Source organism: Phyllosticta capitalensis (assembly GCF_038381095.1).
Source record: "Phyllosticta capitalensis strain CBS 128856 chromosome Unknown BKA78scaffold_5, whole genome shotgun sequence".
Lineage (NCBI taxonomy): Eukaryota > Fungi > Ascomycota > Dothideomycetes > Botryosphaeriales > Phyllostictaceae > Phyllosticta > Phyllosticta capitalensis.
Genome location: NW_027117443.1, coordinates 1,725,333 through 1,742,925, shown reverse-complemented (window position 1 = coordinate 1,742,925; position 17,593 = coordinate 1,725,333). Strand labels below are relative to the sequence as shown.

The 17,593-nt window shown below is 54.5% G+C and overlaps 9 protein-coding genes across 9 annotated transcripts; 4 read left to right on the top strand and 5 right to left on the bottom strand.

Moving 5' to 3' along the window:
* Positions 1-272: 272 nt before the first annotated feature.
* Positions 273-1,122, bottom strand: BKA78DRAFT_314810 (uncharacterized protein). Its single transcript, XM_066888492.1, has one exon. It carries the CDS (start codon positions 920-922, stop codon positions 446-448), a length of 477 nt encoding a protein of 158 aa, XP_066744517.1. The 5' UTR covers positions 923-1,122; the 3' UTR covers positions 273-445.
* Positions 1,123-2,632: 1,510 nt separating this feature from the next.
* On the top strand, positions 2,633-3,409 carry BKA78DRAFT_295728 (uncharacterized protein; the record flags this gene model as incomplete). Its single annotated transcript, XM_066886519.1, has 1 exon — positions 2,633-3,409. The coding sequence occupies one exon, from the start codon at positions 2,633-2,635 to the stop codon at positions 3,407-3,409; it is 777 nt and encodes a 258-aa protein (XP_066744516.1).
* An 841-nt stretch (positions 3,410-4,250) lies between these two features.
* BKA78DRAFT_352948 (uncharacterized protein) lies at positions 4,251-4,982 on the top strand (the record flags this gene model as incomplete). The annotated part of the gene is made up of 2 exons (XM_066891455.1): positions 4,251-4,292; positions 4,347-4,982. 2 exons carry the CDS (start codon positions 4,251-4,253, stop codon positions 4,980-4,982), a joined length of 678 nt encoding a protein of 225 aa, XP_066744515.1.
* A 1,593-nt stretch (positions 4,983-6,575) lies between these two features.
* Positions 6,576-7,689, bottom strand: BKA78DRAFT_138506 (uncharacterized protein). The gene is made up of 2 exons (XM_066882713.1): positions 6,708-7,689; positions 6,576-6,635 (listed from the first exon to the last, which is right to left on the bottom strand). Exon 1 carries the CDS (start codon positions 7,504-7,506, stop codon positions 6,973-6,975), a length of 534 nt encoding a protein of 177 aa, XP_066744514.1. The 5' UTR covers positions 7,507-7,689; the 3' UTR covers positions 6,576-6,635; positions 6,708-6,972.
* Positions 7,690-8,316: 627 nt separating this feature from the next.
* BKA78DRAFT_138511 (uncharacterized protein) lies at positions 8,317-9,100 on the bottom strand. The gene has a single exon (XM_066882714.1). The coding sequence runs from the start codon at positions 8,857-8,859 to the stop codon at positions 8,374-8,376; it is 486 nt and encodes a 161-aa protein (XP_066744513.1). The 5' UTR covers positions 8,860-9,100; the 3' UTR covers positions 8,317-8,373.
* A 241-nt stretch (positions 9,101-9,341) lies between these two features.
* Positions 9,342-10,983, bottom strand: BKA78DRAFT_295725 (26S proteasome subunit RPN7-domain-containing protein; the record flags this gene model as incomplete). The annotated part of the gene is made up of 5 exons (XM_066886518.1): positions 9,342-9,581; positions 9,633-10,421; positions 10,457-10,749; positions 10,813-10,857; positions 10,914-10,983. 5 exons carry the CDS (start codon positions 10,981-10,983, stop codon positions 9,342-9,344), a joined length of 1,437 nt encoding a protein of 478 aa, XP_066744512.1.
* Positions 10,984-11,429: 446 nt separating this feature from the next.
* BKA78DRAFT_138488 (uncharacterized protein) lies at positions 11,430-12,648 on the top strand. The gene is made up of 3 exons (XM_066882712.1): positions 11,430-11,561; positions 11,695-11,758; positions 11,859-12,648. The coding sequence occupies exons 1-3, from the start codon at positions 11,557-11,559 to the stop codon at positions 12,306-12,308; spliced, it is 519 nt and encodes a 172-aa protein (XP_066744511.1). The 5' UTR covers positions 11,430-11,556; the 3' UTR covers positions 12,309-12,648.
* Position 12,649: 1 nt separating this feature from the next.
* BKA78DRAFT_138485 (uncharacterized protein) lies at positions 12,650-13,268 on the top strand. The gene has a single exon (XM_066882711.1). It carries the CDS (start codon positions 12,791-12,793, stop codon positions 13,196-13,198), a length of 408 nt encoding a protein of 135 aa, XP_066744510.1. The 5' UTR covers positions 12,650-12,790; the 3' UTR covers positions 13,199-13,268.
* Positions 13,269-14,903: 1,635 nt separating this feature from the next.
* On the bottom strand, positions 14,904-15,914 carry BKA78DRAFT_227323 (uncharacterized protein; the record flags this gene model as incomplete). The annotated part of the gene is made up of 2 exons (XM_066883706.1): positions 14,904-15,381; positions 15,451-15,914. Coding segments are annotated over 2 exons (942 nt in total), but the record flags the coding sequence as incomplete, so codon positions are not given.
* Positions 15,915-17,593: the final 1,679 nt, after the last annotated feature.

Genomic DNA, 17,593 nt, shown 5'->3' with positions numbered 1-17,593 from the left:
ATTTCGCCCACCTTAATGATCTTTCCATGTCTGTGGATGCCAAAGCTGGGCTAAATGACAGAGGAAACGACAAGTTGTCGAAACCATTGGTCTCCAATCCATCTGAACCCAATTTCAAAGGTATCGTGGCAATCGATCTTTCAGTCACAGCCATGGCCATTTTCGCAAGGCTTGGCATCGCGCGACACGAACGACAACATGTATCTGGCAAAACGGAAAGCAAAGAGCTGGAATTGCATGATTCGACTAGGCAGTCGAAAGATCCACCGTCAATTAATTACATGAACCAACCACCTCCCATGCCGTCCATCTCGAGCACACAACATTGATCGGCTGCATCTCTGGTAGGCACCACCGTCTCTCAGTCAAAGACCCTTTTGCCTTGAAAATCAACCAATTTGGACCTCCGGCTCTCGGGTCGCCGCCGAAATTTCACCACCACCCGTCAGATCTTGAACTCCTTGCGGAGTGGGGAGGGCCTTGGATAGTACCAGTCTCCTTTCGTTTGTCGGTCCTCCAGTCTTCTGGCCATTCCGTTGGATGGAATATATATGTCTTTGTCTGCCGGAATATCCCACCGGCCAGCGCGCTTCAATCCTTTGGCCCCTGAGGGACGCTTCAGTTGTGGGAGTTTCCTGCCAGTTGTGCCAGGTGGAAATCTGTGGCGACCCATTCCGTCCTCACGGACCCTGTACCAGGCAGTGCGATAGGCAAGGTTCATGATCGCAACTTGTCGGACGGCATCGCCGTACTTGTGTTTGTGACGGATGACGGCTTTGGCGAGATCGTTATGATGCTTTCGGAAGCTCATGGTCCCCGCCCACAAGCAGATCTCTGGTGTGGTCGTGCAGTTTCTGGGTACGATGCATGCTGAGGCCGCGTGGATCTCATGGTCTTTGGAATTTGTCAGCTTTAATTCCATCTTGCTCTTCGGCTTTCACCCACCTATATTGTTGGAAAAGCTGGAGGACTCCTGGTCGGCAAATCCTAGCTCGGCGCGCTCAAGATCTTCGAGAAGACGCTCGACTTCTTCCATGCTCGGGCATGGGATCTCAAAAAGAGAAGAGTCACTTTCTGTGAGGGACGGGATTCGGATGCAGCCAGCCAATCGACGAATCCAGGACTTCAGGCTCGAGCCGATGCGGCGGCAGGCATTGATGATGAAGCATTTGACTAGGGCTACTCGGGAGTGATCACCTCCGCGACGTTAGTTTGGCGTCGCGTTGGATAGCGCAATGGCGTACCTTGAGGATTTCCAGAATTGAAGACACGGCCGTCGGCGGTAAGCACTCTGTACTGGAGATGCTCAGGGTAGGTTGCTTGCTCATGGCGAAAGCGTGGCTTGCGGTGGTCCGCGAATGATGAAAACATTTGAGGTGGGATGAGAGAGCAATGTGGAGAGAGGATGAAGAGATTGAGGAGTGTGATGATGGTCCAAGAGATGAAGAGTGACACGCAATGGGCGAGTTGCGAGTTGCGATAGCCTGGCTCGGAGAAGCAGAGGTGTTCGACTCCGGATGGTGTTCGGGTTGCCCGGGCGTCCAGGTGATGGCACCAGCAAAACGTTTTGGCACCCTCGAAGGACGCTCTTTTAAAGTGTTAAAAAGTGCTGGGGGTGCCGATCTTGCGGTCGGCCATGGCATATTCTTAATGCCTGGCTTCGCGCGACACCATGAAAGGCAACAGGATTCAAGCAAAACATGAAGCAAAGAGCTGGGATTTGAATTGAACAAACGGCCAATGGCTCCTCCGCCATTTATTTATATGACTGACTCAACACCCAGCATTGGACCCTTCGCCTCGAGTCCTGGACCATTTGCAATTCATCGCCACCAATGTCTCGATTATACAGACTTTTGCGTACGAACAATCAACCAAAGCCTTCCCAGTAATCCCGGAGCAGTCGAAGTCCCCATCATGCCATCTATCCCGGCTTGAATTCCTGCCGAAGCGATGATGGACGCGGGTAGAACCAGGGACGATTTCATTGCATACCATGACTGAAGGTCCTTTGGTCTTCGATGACGACTCTGGAAAGTCTCTTGATTATCGTTCCTGGATATCCTGGGCTAAATGTAGTATTCCAACGAACAATGTTCAAGTTCATTTACCCTTGTATCTTCTTTCATAATCAATGGGTGGCAGAGGGCAAATTAACACCTCGAGTTCTCTCCGCTCAGACCTCGAGAGCATTGTTAAGCTGCCTGCCCTTTCAGGCAGTGCACCTACCTTCCCCAACCCTTCTATATCCTCGAGCTTCCACAGCGATCGACCTTTCCCAGCCAACTTCTTCATATTCCATCTGTGTGAAGTGCCAAGATTTTTCTGGTCCACCTTAAAGGCGCACTTGGTTTCTCTCTTCTCCACGCTGCTCATCACAGACAACCTCACCACACCACCTGAGTCTTTTAGCTCCTTCTATATCACCCAACACAAAACAGCTGAGACACTCTTCTTTTCCTCCTTGCGCTCGCCCATCTAGACCACACAAACACACGACGCGCACCCCACCCACTGCAAATGGCTTCCCGGCTCCGCTTTTGCAGCCCGGCAAATCTTTGATTCGACTTCTCGCTTCCGTCCGCATATTCGCTGTCACGATTCCTTCCAACGTTTCCGGCCCTCTACCTAAATGCCCAAGAACGCCGCATCAATCGACGAGATGGCCGAGCAGCCTGTGGCCAAAAGGGCGCGCCTCATGTCTTCAGTGAGCACAGTCTTGACTTGGAGAGATCCCAGACGATTTTCTGACCATGAAATCCAGGTTCCAGACTGTGATCTTCTGGGCTGCAATCATCAATCCGGACAAGGTCAGGATAAGAGCGAGCACCGCTCGGTTCCCAAGGCTGAAGACTCGACGACCACGAGCGAGAAGACAAATCCCTGCTTATCCTTTGGTCCCTACCTCGAGTCTTCCACCGGGCCGCAGCGGGCCAACAACCATTGCAAGGATCCCGAAATCCTCATGGCCGATACAATGGAGAACGCGCCTCACATCCTCCCCAGACAGTACACTATCGACCCTACCACAAGCGCAGCGAGTCGTCCTTCGAGGGTTCTCCCCTTGCACGCTCGATGGGACCACCCAGGATGGACGCGCGAGCTCAGCCCATCCATCTCCCTCATGCATTCCACCGCTCCCGAAATCAATAAGTGGGCGCAGTCTCCGGGTATCAAGTCTTCTCTGAAGAAGCAACGAGAGGGCGCCAACCTTCAGAGAGCTGCTCCCGTCCTGGCCGCCACGCAGCAGATGGATGACTTCGACTTTCCAAGATCCATGTACCCGTACGGCGCGTGGGGCGTGAAGAGGCCTCTCAAGAACGCATACCTACCCAAGCGTCCTGAGACCAAGCAGCGCTCCAATCTTTACATCTCAGCAACGCCGGATTCTTTCGGTGCTGAGTCCTGAGCCATCGATCGATTGGAGAGACTGAATATTGAGGTTGGAATCGAACGCGTGGTGTGTTGAAATGGACTCCGGCTGGATCAATGGGCAACTTTTAGGCTTGGTGGAAAACAACGTCGACGGAAAAGGTATTTTGGATGATGGTCTTGTGGAAGGTACCTGGTACTTTTGGTGTTTGAGACTGTTTCGAGGTCTCTTCCTCAAATCAGGACACGGCGGCAGTGGCTGGCTAAGAGGATGACAGCACGAATTGGAGCGGCCTTGAAAACGGCCTGGTGTCCTATGGCTGATGGTTGCGGGTCCGTATATAAATTAGAAGGCTGTTCAGTCGAATGGTTTCTTTTTGAGAGATCCCATTCCCTGCCCGCTCCAAAGTACGAAAATGACGGGAGAAAAAGCTCCTTGGAAAGAGCAGCTAATACTGCTGTAATCTGAACATGGTTGAAGCAGGTAAGACTACAGTCTTGGTGATTGGCGAGCTCGGCTGTCCGGACTTTACGTGGTGAAGGTGATTTCTTCGCTGCGCCGGCTACAGCAGACGACCGTGCATCACCAACCGCCCTCTTTCGTTCTCATCACCATCACCATCACCTCAGCCATCCAGTTCTCCAAAGCACTTGACACCCCACCACTGAGGCTCCTCTCGTCTTGCGCTCCCCGCACATCATCATCAGCGCCTTGCAGACGACCGGTGCATCATCCACCACCACAACATCTCGAATCCGTCTTGCAGCCCAGCCAACTTTCAAGACTTTTGACAGACTTCTGCGTCATTGTTTTCTCGTTCCTGTCGCAAATCGTCGACCTCTTCCAGCACTGTCCCACGAAGCTCCATTGATACAAGATGGACGAGCAGCCTCCTGCGAAGAGGGCGCGTCTGCAATCCGTAAGCACAGAAGTCCTTTGGAGAGACTTTTGAGATGCTGACCGTCTGATCAAGCTCCCAGAGGATTCCCCTCTCAACAAGACACGCGAATCGGAAGGTTTCGCCAAGGACAAGCACCACCTGGTCCCCAAGACCAAAGCCTCCATGTCGTCCGAGATGAGCAACGGTGCCGGTGTCTCTCCATCTCCATCCAACGATCCCGAAAACTCCCTAGAAGTGCAGAAGGCCAGCAGCCAGTCCAAGGAGTCCACTTTCACCAAGGCCACCAACAACCTGACCCCGACTCCACCACTTTCTTCGGAAGCCAACATGCCTCCCTGGCGCACGTTGGCACTCTACACTCAGCCTCCACCACCGGGCTGGACTCGCAGGCTCAGCCCGTCATTCAGCCCGACGCACTCCACGCCCCCCGAGGTCAGCAAGTGGGCTCAGTCGACGGCGATCAAACGTTCCCTATACAACGAACGCGATGACATTCAGAGTGGTCGCTGCGTCAGCCTCCAAAGAGCCGCCCCAGTCTCTTCTGCGCTGTGTTACACCGACGACTTTTACTTCCCGGGATTTGTCTTTCCCTATGGCGCGTGGGGCTTTAAGAGGCCTCTTCCCAATAATTTCCTCCCGCGTCGACCCAAGGATAAGCAGCGCTCGAAGCTACACATCATCACCACTCCTGAGTCTCTCACTAATTGAGCCTGGATCTTCAACAGCTTGTCCGCACCGGTGTCTATTGGCTGCTTTCGAGCTTGAAATACAAGCAAAGATGGAGATTTCGATCGTGGACTGATGGCAATGGCTTGATGTTTTTGGTGTTCGTCGTGGCTGCCAGGTCTCTTCCCGGAGCCAGGACGCAGTTGGAGCTCTCTTAGAATTGGAGGACCCGTGGGATTGGAAGATTCTTGGAGTTGGAGGAAAACATGGGGTTGTGGTGCGGCTATGATAACGGCGGGTTTCTTCGGTTGCGGAATCAATGGGTCTGCCTGTATGTTAGAGAAATGCTGATCCCTTTTTCTTCTTCTCAAAGATGTTTACTCGCTGTGCAGGTGGCTACAGTAGGTCATCTTTTGTAGGAGTGACCAGTACTTGGGGCCTGGAAAGAGTCGAAGCAGCCTGAATTACGCTCCTTCGACTTGTTGAGTTTTTCTGTCTGCCACTTGCACATCGGAGACATGAGCAGTGGTACCCGGCAAATCGACAACGTTCCAATCGTCCTCAGCGAAGGATAAGATGTACGCAAGCAGCCTCTGGCGGACGACGACAGCGAATGCAGCCCATCGATGAAGGGAAGACAAGGTCAGATCAGACAAGCAGGCGTGCGCCCTGCGTCCCTACCTCGTCCTCCCCCAAGAGAACTACACCTGCATCTTCTAAGAATCATGTACTAGATTCGCCGCTTGGCAGGAAAGCGCCTGCTGCGCCACGAGGCCGGTTCGCAAAGGCATCCAAAGAAGACTGCCCTTAGAAGTGCCATGTGCTGAAGATACAACACGTTTTTGCGCTGGTCAGCGTAAGCGTCTCCCGTTCTGGTAGAGCTACAAAGCACGGTCCGCTCTGGAGACGGATTTTCGAAGGCCCCAGACTTGGTATTTCTAACGGAGCCTCAGGGATGAAGAGAATATTTGCAAATAGAGTCCTTCACAGGCAACCAGAGACCCAGTTGTGCTCCCGTTTGAGACGACGGAGAAGATGACGTAACGACAGGTAGCCAAAGCAGCGTGAATGGTCCGGCCATGCTCGATCGTATTCATGCCGGCGATACCGGTTGCTGAGAAGCCCGACTAGCGCGTAGCGAGACTCTCTGAACCAGACTTGTCCGCTTCCCAACTCCTTGATTTCTGGTAAGATGAGCGTCGCGAGCATACGCTGCGACACGTGCGGCAGGGCCTTGGGACCGGCCGCGGCTTGCAAGTGTCCCGGCGGAATGCGGACAAGATGGACGACCATCTCAAGCTTTCGGCCCATGCAAGACTACCAGGCGTGGACGAGGCGGGGAACTTTGCTAGGCACTGCGCGTGACATGTCCGACTTGAAAACTTTTGTTCGTGGGCATGTACCATGGTGTGCCGACTTTAGCGCAGCAGACAAGGTCGAATAGAGCAACCCAAGTGCCGATAATCTAGTCGCACGTTTCTTTGGAGTACCAAGAAGGATGATTTGGGAGGCTAGAGAACGTGGTCCACGATAATTTTATGCTGCAAAGGGCCCGTTAAATTGGATTGGAAACGGCTCCAGGCGACAGGAGAGATCGGAGGCCTAGGATGAGCTGGCTGTTCTCAAATGGTCACTTTCAAGGAAGTGGACATTGGGCTTGTGGACCAAAGTGATTGTTTGATGTCGCTCATCGGCCTTCCGCGCTCATGGTCAGAGAAAATGAAGCGGTGAAGGGGCGAAACACACGGGGGAAGAAGACTTTCATACCTCATCGTTGCATGCCATTTAAAGAGTCGCATGGACATGATGCGCTGGTCCCTGGAGAGATCGCCCAAGAACCACGGTTAAGTCAGGGCGATCACAAAACACCACGCCCTCGGTTCCTCCTTTTTTTGCAACAGGCCGAGGGCCCGTCTAAGAACACATGACCAGAGCTGTTGGCATGATAGAAGTTTTTTGCCCAACCCACGGGGAGCTTCCTTCTCCCCACTGATATCACAATCTTTGACATACTGACGCACCCAAGACCTCCTCAGTCGTCATGTTTCGCAACATTGGAATACCAGCAGAACTGTCCGAAGAACTGGGAAGAAAGAATCCTTTGCCCGCAGTCAAGCGTTGGCTGCACCCAGGTAAGTCTAGCAAATTCCTTTCCGCAAGTACCGGACTGATAAAGTCTAGGAGAGCGCTTTAAATTGTCAAGGAAGAAGCATAGACCATCCGCGTCGAGCGCGGATGAAAATGTCCCTGAGAACCAGCCTCCGCCAGTAACGCAGAAGATCAGGAGAGGGAGAGAGCGCGACAGTGAGTTCAGCGCATAGTCGTGGCCAATTGAAAGCAAAAATCGGATTAACGCCATCCAGGAAAGCAAGAAGGTGCCCGAAGGACCAAGAGGCAAAGAAGGTGGACTGTATCGGGTTGGCATCATGACTCTCATGACGAACAGCCCCGACGATTGGTGTGGCTTGAAGAGCTGATGAGACGCACGTCGCTGAACGGAAGGTGGGGAATGCCATGGATGAAAAAGAGTAAGAAAGTCTGCATGACAAGAGATCGGATAGCCCATTGATGGACACGACAGAAGAAGCCCCGCCAAAGGCCACGGACGAGAAGCAGCCGGTACCGAAGCGGTGGTTTTACATGGAGGGAGACCAGTGGATCGAAGCCGGAGAGTTTCCAGCGATGAAGTGGCCGTTGCCCCCGTCGACGAAGACCCATTTGGAGCAAGTAGTCAACGGCTCCTTGTGCCAAAGTGCCAATAGCATGTCTTCGGGAGAAACTTCTGACCCGTATCTCCCGACGCACTACTATGACGAGGATGGCAGGTTACTGTGGATCAGACCAAGAGGTTTGGAAGCTACCATGCTGAAGATGCCTAATAAGCTGACATCCTTTCTCAGAAAATTTCGAATCTTTGGACGCGCTGACGAAGATGTGGGCAGAAAGCACGGCCTTTTGGAATATGCTTGACGGACTTCGCAAAGACTTGTCTTCTCAACGACACAGTGGCGCTTTGCGTAAGCTTGCCTGTTTAAGCCGCGCAAAGACGTTCATGAGTTACTACTTCACGCCGTTTTCCGTCCCACAGGCACTGCATTACGTCTCGCGAATTGCAGATCCCATAGTTCAGGACGGTAAGGTCCAGTCGGACCCGATGGACGTAAGTTGGCCAAGAAACTTGCCCTGCCGTCGCGCGTTTGTCCCAATGCCATCGCCTCTCCGTCAAGTTTGGCAGGAGGAAAACGTGCCGACGATACCATCGCAGGATGGTATTAACTGGAACGACTGGAAAGAGTTGTTCGCAATACTGCGCGGATGATCGCTGCCTGAGCACACTGCCCAGGCAATGAGCGGCCGAGCTGGAAGGCCAAGGACTGGCTTACCCAAACTCTTTTGCTTTTCTGTGTAAGAATCGAAGCATTGGTCGATTCGCTCAGCAACGTATCAGTGGTAGCCTTACTCCTCTGAGGCCCCAAGGAAGGTTTTGCGTCTGGTGCCACCCCGATCGGTGTTTTTCTTCATTGAGATGGATCCTGGAAGGAGCACCAAGAGTCTTCGGCGGAGCGCTGGCCGAAAAAATGGACATGCCAGACTTCCGGGGCTTGCGCTGTCCATAGCGACAGCTCCATCGGCTAGTGAGGCCGTGTTTCCCGGAGACTCTACCTAGCAATCGCGAGCTCACTTGCGGAGAGGTCGAAGAAGGGGCATAGGGAATGTTCAATGCTCTGGCTGGTACTATCCTGGGACCCGTCAGGAGATGAGACAGGGTGTCAGTGTTCGAATTCGTTCGTTCGTCGACAGTGCGTGCTTGTTCGTGGTTTACAGACTGGGCGCGAGCGGAAAGGGAAGCCACAGCTACGGGCTGTTGAGATTTGCCCATCGGTCTGGGAAATGTGTCAGCGCAAACTCTGTACATCATCTAGCGTGGCCACAAGGCCAAGCATATGCAAAAAAATTGGAATAGGGACACATTGAGATTGTACACAGAGCGCCTGTACATTTCGCATAAGAGAGCTGCCATGCTGAGTGTCTCTGAGGGCACCGCCTGATGTGTCCCCTAATGGAGATAGGAAAATGCAGTTGTTGCAAGAATCTTTGATGAAACGAAATTGCACTCGGGATATCATTCGGGGGCGGAAAACCTCGGGCTAATCCCGAGCATGCTGCCACCCCATTGAGGGTAAATCCTGCGATCTTTTTGAAAAGACGGCGGAAACTTTCCTTCAAGACTCCCTGTGCTCTCATGATTCGCTTCCCATATGCCTGACTCCAATCTGAGGGCTGTGAATTAGTACATCGACCATGTCTGCTTCTTTGGAAGACCTACCCGTGCCCATGACTTTCAACCGCAACGCCAGATATGATCATTAGTCTCATTTCTCATGCAATGCGTCCTGTCACTCAAAAAGGCTCCTGGTTCATCGGGCCTATATAGGACACTCCCTGGAGATCGCCGGCCTGTCCATGGTTGAAGGACGCAGAGCTCTGGTGTTGGTTCTGCGGCTGACGGACAACCAGGCCCTCGCTGAGCATGTTAATGCGGAGAAGACGGAGGCGGAGGGCGCGTTCATAGTCCTCTGCCATCCTGAGAGCATCAGCATGCGCTTCGGTACGTGGGTCCGTAGGAGGGGCCACGAGGGTCTGCAATTTGGTTAGCGGCTTTTGAAAAAAGAAAGGGTCGCGACAGCATACCCTTTCGACAAGGTTGATGCGTGCATTCAGGACACCGCGCTGAATCATCTCCACGAGCTCGTCCTCCATAGAAACTCCTCCCGTCGAAGCGAAAGCCTTTTCCATCTCCTCCAGCGTCACACAGCTGAAGGGAACGAAGTACTCGACAATGCTCTTGCTGCGAATCTGACTGTACAGGTCCTTGACGCAGCCATGGAGGTACAAGTCAAGCAGGTAGTCGGTACGGTAGGCTTCCAAGATCTCAAGGCACTGGGTGTACTTGGTGCTGCAGAACTGGCTGATGGCACGACGAACGTGCGGCTCGAGCTCGAGAAAGTCGCGGAAGTTCTTGTTCTCGAGGACGTTGCTTCGCAGCTCGGAGCGATCCATTGACGCCAAAGCACAAAGACCGCCGTATACAGCGATGTCGTTGCCTGTCAGAACCTGGTGCTGCCACTTGATACCCGCCTGGGGCTCCGCGGTCATGAAGGATGGGTGAACGGAAAGGAATTGGCGCGCAGCCTCCCGAAAGTTGCCCGACGAAAGGTGGCTGAGACCCATGACGGCGGCGCAGATGGGTTCCATCTTGGCCTTGTCTTCGGCCTTGAGCGACATGGGCTGGATCTTGGCCACGTTGGAGTGAACGCTGGTCCAGCTACGCGACTGGATGCCCGAGTAGATTTGCTTCAGAGACATGTCGGCGACATGCTGCGTGCTGGTACAGTAGTCGCGCTCGCGCGCAAACGCCTTCATTGCCGAGTTATGATCGCCGATGCTTGTGTAGAATTGTCCCAGGTCGTCATAGCCCATCTGCGCATGTCAGTCACCTGCCGAGTTACACGCACAATGGGCCATACCCGAATGCTCTCCTTGATCAGGTTGTTTTTGTACTGCTTGAGCTGTCCCTCCAGAGCCTCCATTTCCGCCTTGACTTCCTTGGTCTTGCGCTCCAACCACATTGTATCCGGCACGCCAAGACCGTCGCTGGGGTCGACAGAGTGAAGACGGTCGGTGAGAATGTTGTACATGTCTATGTCCTTGCCCGATCTGGCTTCGAAGACGGCGGTGCGCAGGGCGTCGGTCGAGAGGTAGGTGGATGTACTGCCGATGAGGAGCAGGCGCTCCAGTCGAGTGCGGCCTGGAGGGAGAGAGCAGAGAGTCAGTCATCGCGTCGGCATTGATGGCATCGTGAGGTGCACACCTTCATAGTTGGAGAGGTACGACTCAAAGTCGAACTTGGGAGGGTCTGACGGAAGCTGTTAGCTTGCCAGTGAATTGAGACTTTGGCGATGTGTCAATCACCTTTCGTAACGGGCCTTCCCTGAGCTCTGGCATCTTTGAAGAAGGCCGATTCCTCAACGTTGGGAGCCATGCCGATTGGTGCGTAGATGCGCTTCGAGTAAGGTCGACCTGAGTCTTCAGCAAGAAGACGACTGTAGCAACGCCCAATGCCGGGAAGCAGAGTAGCGCAACATGATGTCCGTGCGCGTTAGATATTCCGTGCGTCAGCCAGGGCGGTGAGATGGGCGGTGAATGCAAGATGGCTTGGCAGAAAAAGTCGTGGCCAACATAACCACGGCTGCTCCCTGTGACTGTAGGCATGGAAAGGACCCAGTATCAGTGCCCAAGGCACTTGAGTACTCCTCAGATGCGTACATTATTTTTAAAGTTTCCCCTACACCACCACTCATATTGGCTTGCTTCTCTCAACGGCTTTTCCTACTGAGCCTTGCGCAACCATACAAAGCGCGTAAGGTACGGGCCGGTCAGCCACAACAACCGACGCCTACAGTTCACCTCGGCTGATCTAGGCGGGCGCCCGGGTGGAGTACGTTTTCTGCGACTACGAGTTACGACTCGAGAATGACGCTCAGCTCCATTATCGGACACTGTTTCTAACCCACACCCCCTGAGTCCCGGTGCTATCACGGCCATTTCAAAAAAAATGAGGTATGTGTTCCTATAATAATGCTCCTGCGCTGCGGCGCCGCTGCGTCATTCTGTTGCTCTCATATTCATCCCACCGCCGACGAGACGCTTTCATCATGGCCGCCTACGACAAAAGTTTTAACACAGACGTCAGCAAAACCCCGTTCGAACGTGCTGGGGAGTTTACGAAATATGTCGAGAACCGGGCAGACTACAAGGTGCGCCGCCTCCCGCAATAACAACGGAGCCCTCTGCCCGCTGTACCGCTGGCTCGGGAGACAAAAAAGTACATTGTACCAACCACATGCATGGCAACAGTTTTGGGACACGCCCGTTATCAAGAACATAGAGCTCCTCGAGTGCGAGACGCGCGAAAAGAATGCCAAGGACAAGACGAAGCCGCTCGTCTACGCCGTGTGGAAGATCAAGATCGTGCCCGAGCTGCTCAACTCTGGCTACAGCCTTCACGGCGGCGCCGTCGCCACCATCTTCGACATGCTCACGTCGTTTGCCATCACCGCCGGCGCAAAGAAGGACTGGTGGGAGATGGGCACCGTCAGTCGTACCCTCAACTGCACCTACCTCAAGCCCATCCCCTCTGGAGAGTTTGCCCGCGTCGAGTGCGAGGTCACGTCGCTGGGCAGGCAACTTGGTCTCTGCCGCGCCGTCATCAGGAAGTGGAACTCGGAGAAAGCTGATGGCTCAGGTGGTGATATTTGCTACACCTGTGAGCATGGAAAGGTCAACCTCGGTGCAGCAAAGCTCTAAGAGGGGAGAAATTTTGGATATGAATTTTGGATGAAAAGGCGCAAGAGGCATTTGTCGGCAACATACCCATTATTGTAATTTCGAGCTCTGCAGCAATCTTTTACTCACGGCCCAATTGCATTTCAAACCATTTCTCCAGCGACCCCCAAGATTCAATTGTTTCTCTCGCTCTCAGAAATTCTTCATCTCGTCCACTACAAACACCGGTCCTCTCGTCTCGTTTCACGTCACCCCCGAATATTTTCAGACCGCCACTCCGTACACGCTGTGCCACTCTGCGCGATCGTCGCGTACCCCGCAGAGTCGAGCAGAAACCCGAACCACCCACGTTGCGCGCAATGACTCGCCCCCTGGCCCGCGGATAAAGCGACCCCTAACAGGACCGCCCAGCCCCCTGTCCATATCAACCGTCTCAACAACTACCTATCACAACTGGCTTTGGTTGCGTGGCCACGGCCGGCCTGTCAAAGGAGACCAGATTCATGATTGCGCAAGACATTTATGCACTGCGTCATCGTGCCAACATGACGCATTGCAATTTATTGCTTCTCACGATTACCGTGCGGCACAGCATTGAGGTCAGAGTACTGGCCATAGCATACAGCACAGCAACAGTACCACCTCAAACCGCGACAAAGCGATCAATCATTTCCCTTCTCCCACCCAACATGCCCATCGTCACAACGCAGAAGATTTGCCGCGGAGTCGGCTCCCGCAGCTTCCAAAACCTCCCCACCAGCCTTTGCCGTTTTCTCTGCCTCGTGGTACCTCTCGGCCGGTACATACCCAACAACGGCCAACGAGCAAAATCCGCACGCACGCACGCAACGCTCAGACCATCGCGACTAGTATCCATTCTTCATCGGCCGTTCCGAACACCCGCGAGATAGCTCCCACGCTGCGCACCGCCACACGTACAAGCATTGGCCGAAGAAAAATATAGCCGCGGTGTCCGCGCGCCTGGGATGGGATGGGCCGCCCGACGGGAGGCGAGGCGAGGCGAGATAACCCTCTCGCCGTTCGTTAGGCAAGCATCGCACCACGCGAGCGGCGGGCGACCTGACAACTACCACGAGGATGCTGGCACCTGTTGACCAACAAAGTTGAAGATGCGACCTGTCGGATACGCGAAAAGGAGCTGCTCTCCTCGCTCGGGCTGGCTGGTTGAGGTGGCTATCAGATCTCGTTTCCGCTGTCGCTTTGTCACATGGACCTGCTTGCTCTTTTGGAATCTCTCTCTCTCCCGTCGGCCGTCAAGCAGTCAGGCAGCTCAGCGCGTCGCCAAGTCCAATGATCCGCGGTCCTCAGGCACACCGCACTGACTGGCTGGCTGGCTCGTTGTTGGCTGACCGACAGCGCCGGAAATAGCCAGCATAGGCAGGTAGGTACTGCAGTCATGACGGTTGAGGCATCCAGGCAGCTCTGAGGTCACGACATATGTACGTTAGAAACAGAGCTTTGCATCTACATACACGTCGGCAACCCGGCACAACGCCAAGTACTCATGGCCGTAGATTGGTTCATCTTTCTTTGAATACAGAAAGACCAACAAGTCTGCCTCGGTACATCGACAACGAACATCACTCGGCTCGGACGCGCATCGGGGCGGCAGTGGTAGAGGCAGCAGATGGCACGCACCGCGCAGTCTCACGGACTGGACTGGACATTGTCGGCGGTGGTGTGGCGCAGGCGATCCGCGGGCAGCTTGCTCACGATGCTTGGAGCTGGCGAGCATTGGCGTTGGCAATGGTGAAGAGTTTGGGCACATGGATCCCGGGCGCGTACTGGTCGAGACAGGTGGATGTAGGAACACCATGCAAATTGGTCTATTAGCCAAAGAAGAAGTAGAAATAAGTAGATACCAAGAAAGGAAACTCGAGTCTCGAAGACGCGCTCAAACGCGACGACTAAGGGATGGGTAGGGGGTGTCAGAATAAGTCTACATAAAAGTACGTCGTCGTCCAACCGTTCTTGCAACCAATCAACAATCCCCCGTTCCGTCCATCATCCAATAACCGACCGGCCCCGTCAAATTTGATTCGTCCCGCTACAACGGTAGGAAAAGGAAAAGAGGAAAAAGAGAAAGAAAGGTACATAGGTACATGTGTATGTCAGGGGGTCTATATCTGGGTCGTCAAGGGGAAACAAAGGGAAAAAGACAGAAACGCCAATGGTGGAATGTTCGCAAAGGTAGGTGGGTCTGCTCTGCTGTTGCAAGCTCCGGCTGGCGGCCGTTGGAGGAATCGGTGCAGTCCTACGCCGCGCCTACAAAATTGTAGATGTACCTCCTCCCTCCAATGCGGGTTTCCAGAGCTCGCGGAATCGCAATTTTCCAGGGCTGGCCGTGGCCTGACCACAATTATGGCGGCTCTCGCCTCTCGGAAGTGCTCCATCTTTCATCTTTCATGTGAAAAGATCAATCAGTCTCGAGGTCACGCTCTCCGGCATGCCATGAAAACCGGCAAAGCCCACCTCTTACCATTCTCACTGTACCCTGCGCCAAATTGATGCTTGTGAGAATCGAGTAAAAGCAATTTCAGCTCGCTCTCAAAACGACTTTTAAGCCGCCGGCACCTCTTCACCACCTACAGCCACCAGTCTTTCTCTCCAGCCATTGCAAATCTCCTCGAATCCACCAACGACGTCTTTGCAAACGACCGCGACGCGACGCTCCTTCAGCCGCGCGTCCCAGTTCCCGCGCTCAATCCACCGGATACCCTCTTCCCTGAGCTCGTTTTCCCGCTTCCACTCGCCCATGGCTTCCCGCACCAGCTTGAGTCGCCTTTGCGCAAGGTTGGACGTCTGCCTACCCATGTGAAGGCTGTCGGCTAGAAAGCTGAGCGAATCCAGGAGGTCGTGTGTCTGGTTCGTGAGAGTTGCGAGCTGGTGGAGGGGTTTCATGGGCGCGTCGGGGACCGACGAGATTGTGTCGGCGAGCAGGGGGAGCAGCGCGTCGATGGTTTCGGGGTCGGGAAGCGGAGCAAGGGGCGAGCAGAGGGATGAGGTCAGAGAGGTAAGGATGCGCGTCTGGTGCGTGAGGTGCGAGTTGAGTGCGGTGTGGGCGGTGATTAGCCTATAGTTGGGCGCTCTTGTTAGTTGACCGCTGTCTACACATCACAACTTTTCCGGCAGTATTCCGTACCTTGTGGCGGCGCTCTCAACGCCTGCTTGGGTGCCGAGATCGCGAAGCTGCTCCGTGACGCGCAGTATGACGCCGTCAGTGGAGCTGCCGTTGTTTTCAGTCCCCCGGCGCGCAAGACTTTCGATTGCGGCCATTCTTGCCTCCAGCCCGGCAGAAATGCCATCGCTGGCTTCCAAGTCGCTCTCGCTTCCATAATCAGAGCCGTCGTAGCGGGAGCGGTTCCGGCGGTGTTTCGAGCCTGCCAGAGATTTGGCAGGGCTCATAGTGACGGTCGCGGGTGACAAAAGAGCTGCGCTTTCGCGAGAAAGCTCACGAACATGGCCGTTTGGGGGGCCTGGTTGGTGGTGGTTCTCCGAGTTGTTCAGGGACACGTCCCCTTCGACCAATTCAGTCTCACCCTCCTCATATTCGTCTTCCTCAGCGTCGGCCAATTCATCTGCCAAGTTTCCTAGCTCGCCGCCGTCATTGTGAAAAGAGTCGTCGGCGTCGCCATTGAGCTCAGAGTAGCTCGTGGCGGTGTGCAGACCATGAGAGGGCCTGGCTGCAACGGGCGAATGGGCCGCCGAGGAGCGGCGGCTTGCAGGAGAGCGGTTGAAATCTATGCTCGAGGTGCGTCGACGGGAGTGAGCAGAAGTCGGCGTTGCCGGGCGATCGTGGTCAACGGCAGACATTTGCGGCTCCGACCAAAGACAGTGTCAAGGCAGCTTCAGTCGAAGAAGGCGATGGGTGAGGGCGGGCTGGCAGGTGTTCCCCTGGGTGTGTGGCTTGTTGGCGGGGTGCGCGAGAGGCGTCCAAGCTGGAGGGCCCAAGACGGAGCGCGGGAGCGTTTAAGTGCGTTTGGAGAAAGTTTCAGGGCTAGCAAACGGCGTGGGCGAGGTTGAGGGAGCGACGGAGAGGAAGTAGAGGACGATGCGCGTCCAGTCGGCGGTGGAGGGAGTGTGGAGCGGTGATGTCTTGGGAGGTTGCGACTCCTGAGTGAGAGAGCGAGCGAGCGTTGGTGTTGTTGAGAGCAAGTTGCGTTGCGTCTGCTTGGCGATCGGATCCAGCGAATGATCAAAGGGCGGCGGCGGCCGCGGAGACGGGACGCGCGACAGCAAGCATCACCAAGAGCAAGCATCCTCCACGACACACCGCAGGGATCATGGTCGTCATGATCGGTTGTTCTGTTTCTCTCACGTCTGGTTTGCTTCACCATTACTCTCAACTCACCTCTCACCCAGCGCGCCAGCAGAGATACAGTTCAGCCTTGCGCATCCACTTGGGCGATCGACAGGCACATGCAGCAATCAAACAACTCCAAAGTCTCGACTCCTGCTCGGTCTTCAGTCCCATCGGTCTTCTCCCAAGGAATCGTCGGCTTCCTCGTCAACCACGTTCCCCCGTCCAGCTTTTCAACGGTAACCATTTGCCATTCCAGACCCTTACATGTAACCAACGTCGCTCTATTGCTGCAATTTGGCTACATAGCAACTTACGGCAATGGTCTTGCATCACGACAGCCCCTGTCATGAAACTCACTTCCGTCTTTGTTCCCACCAGAGACTCAACATCACGATGACGGCTCGACCACCTTAATCCTGCCGAGAAAGGAGAGCATGGACGTTCGGATCTCCTTTTTTAGGCTCCTTGGCCCCCGTGCAAGCCGCATTCGAGAAAACTTCCTGTTTCAGACGACTCCGGCCAATCAGCAATCAATCTTTGCGCCGTGAAAAGCAGGCCAAAGACGCGCTGTCCGCTAACAAAAACCTTGTCATCACACCTTACGACCTACATACTGCTTCAAGGACAGCGGTGTCTTGATCTCGGGACTGGGCCATCAACACTCTCGATCACCGATTCTCGCACGCTGTCTATCCAGTTGCACCCAAGGCATCTACGGCACTTGTCGCAAAACCCATGGCCAAGGAGTCGCAACAGCACTTTGCAGAGGTCTATCTCGACATGCCTGAACAGCAAAGACACCGTCCTGCCCGCGGCACGAACAGTTAACCTGCAAGTCAAAAAAGCTTCCACCAAGGACCATCCCTGCCGCGGTGTTGTCGCGCCAACCACGCGTAAGCTTCGATGCTTCTGCACGGCCGCCGCCGCTCAAATTGCCTCTTTTAGAACGTGCGCCGCATTAAAGGTTACTCCCGCTCGATTG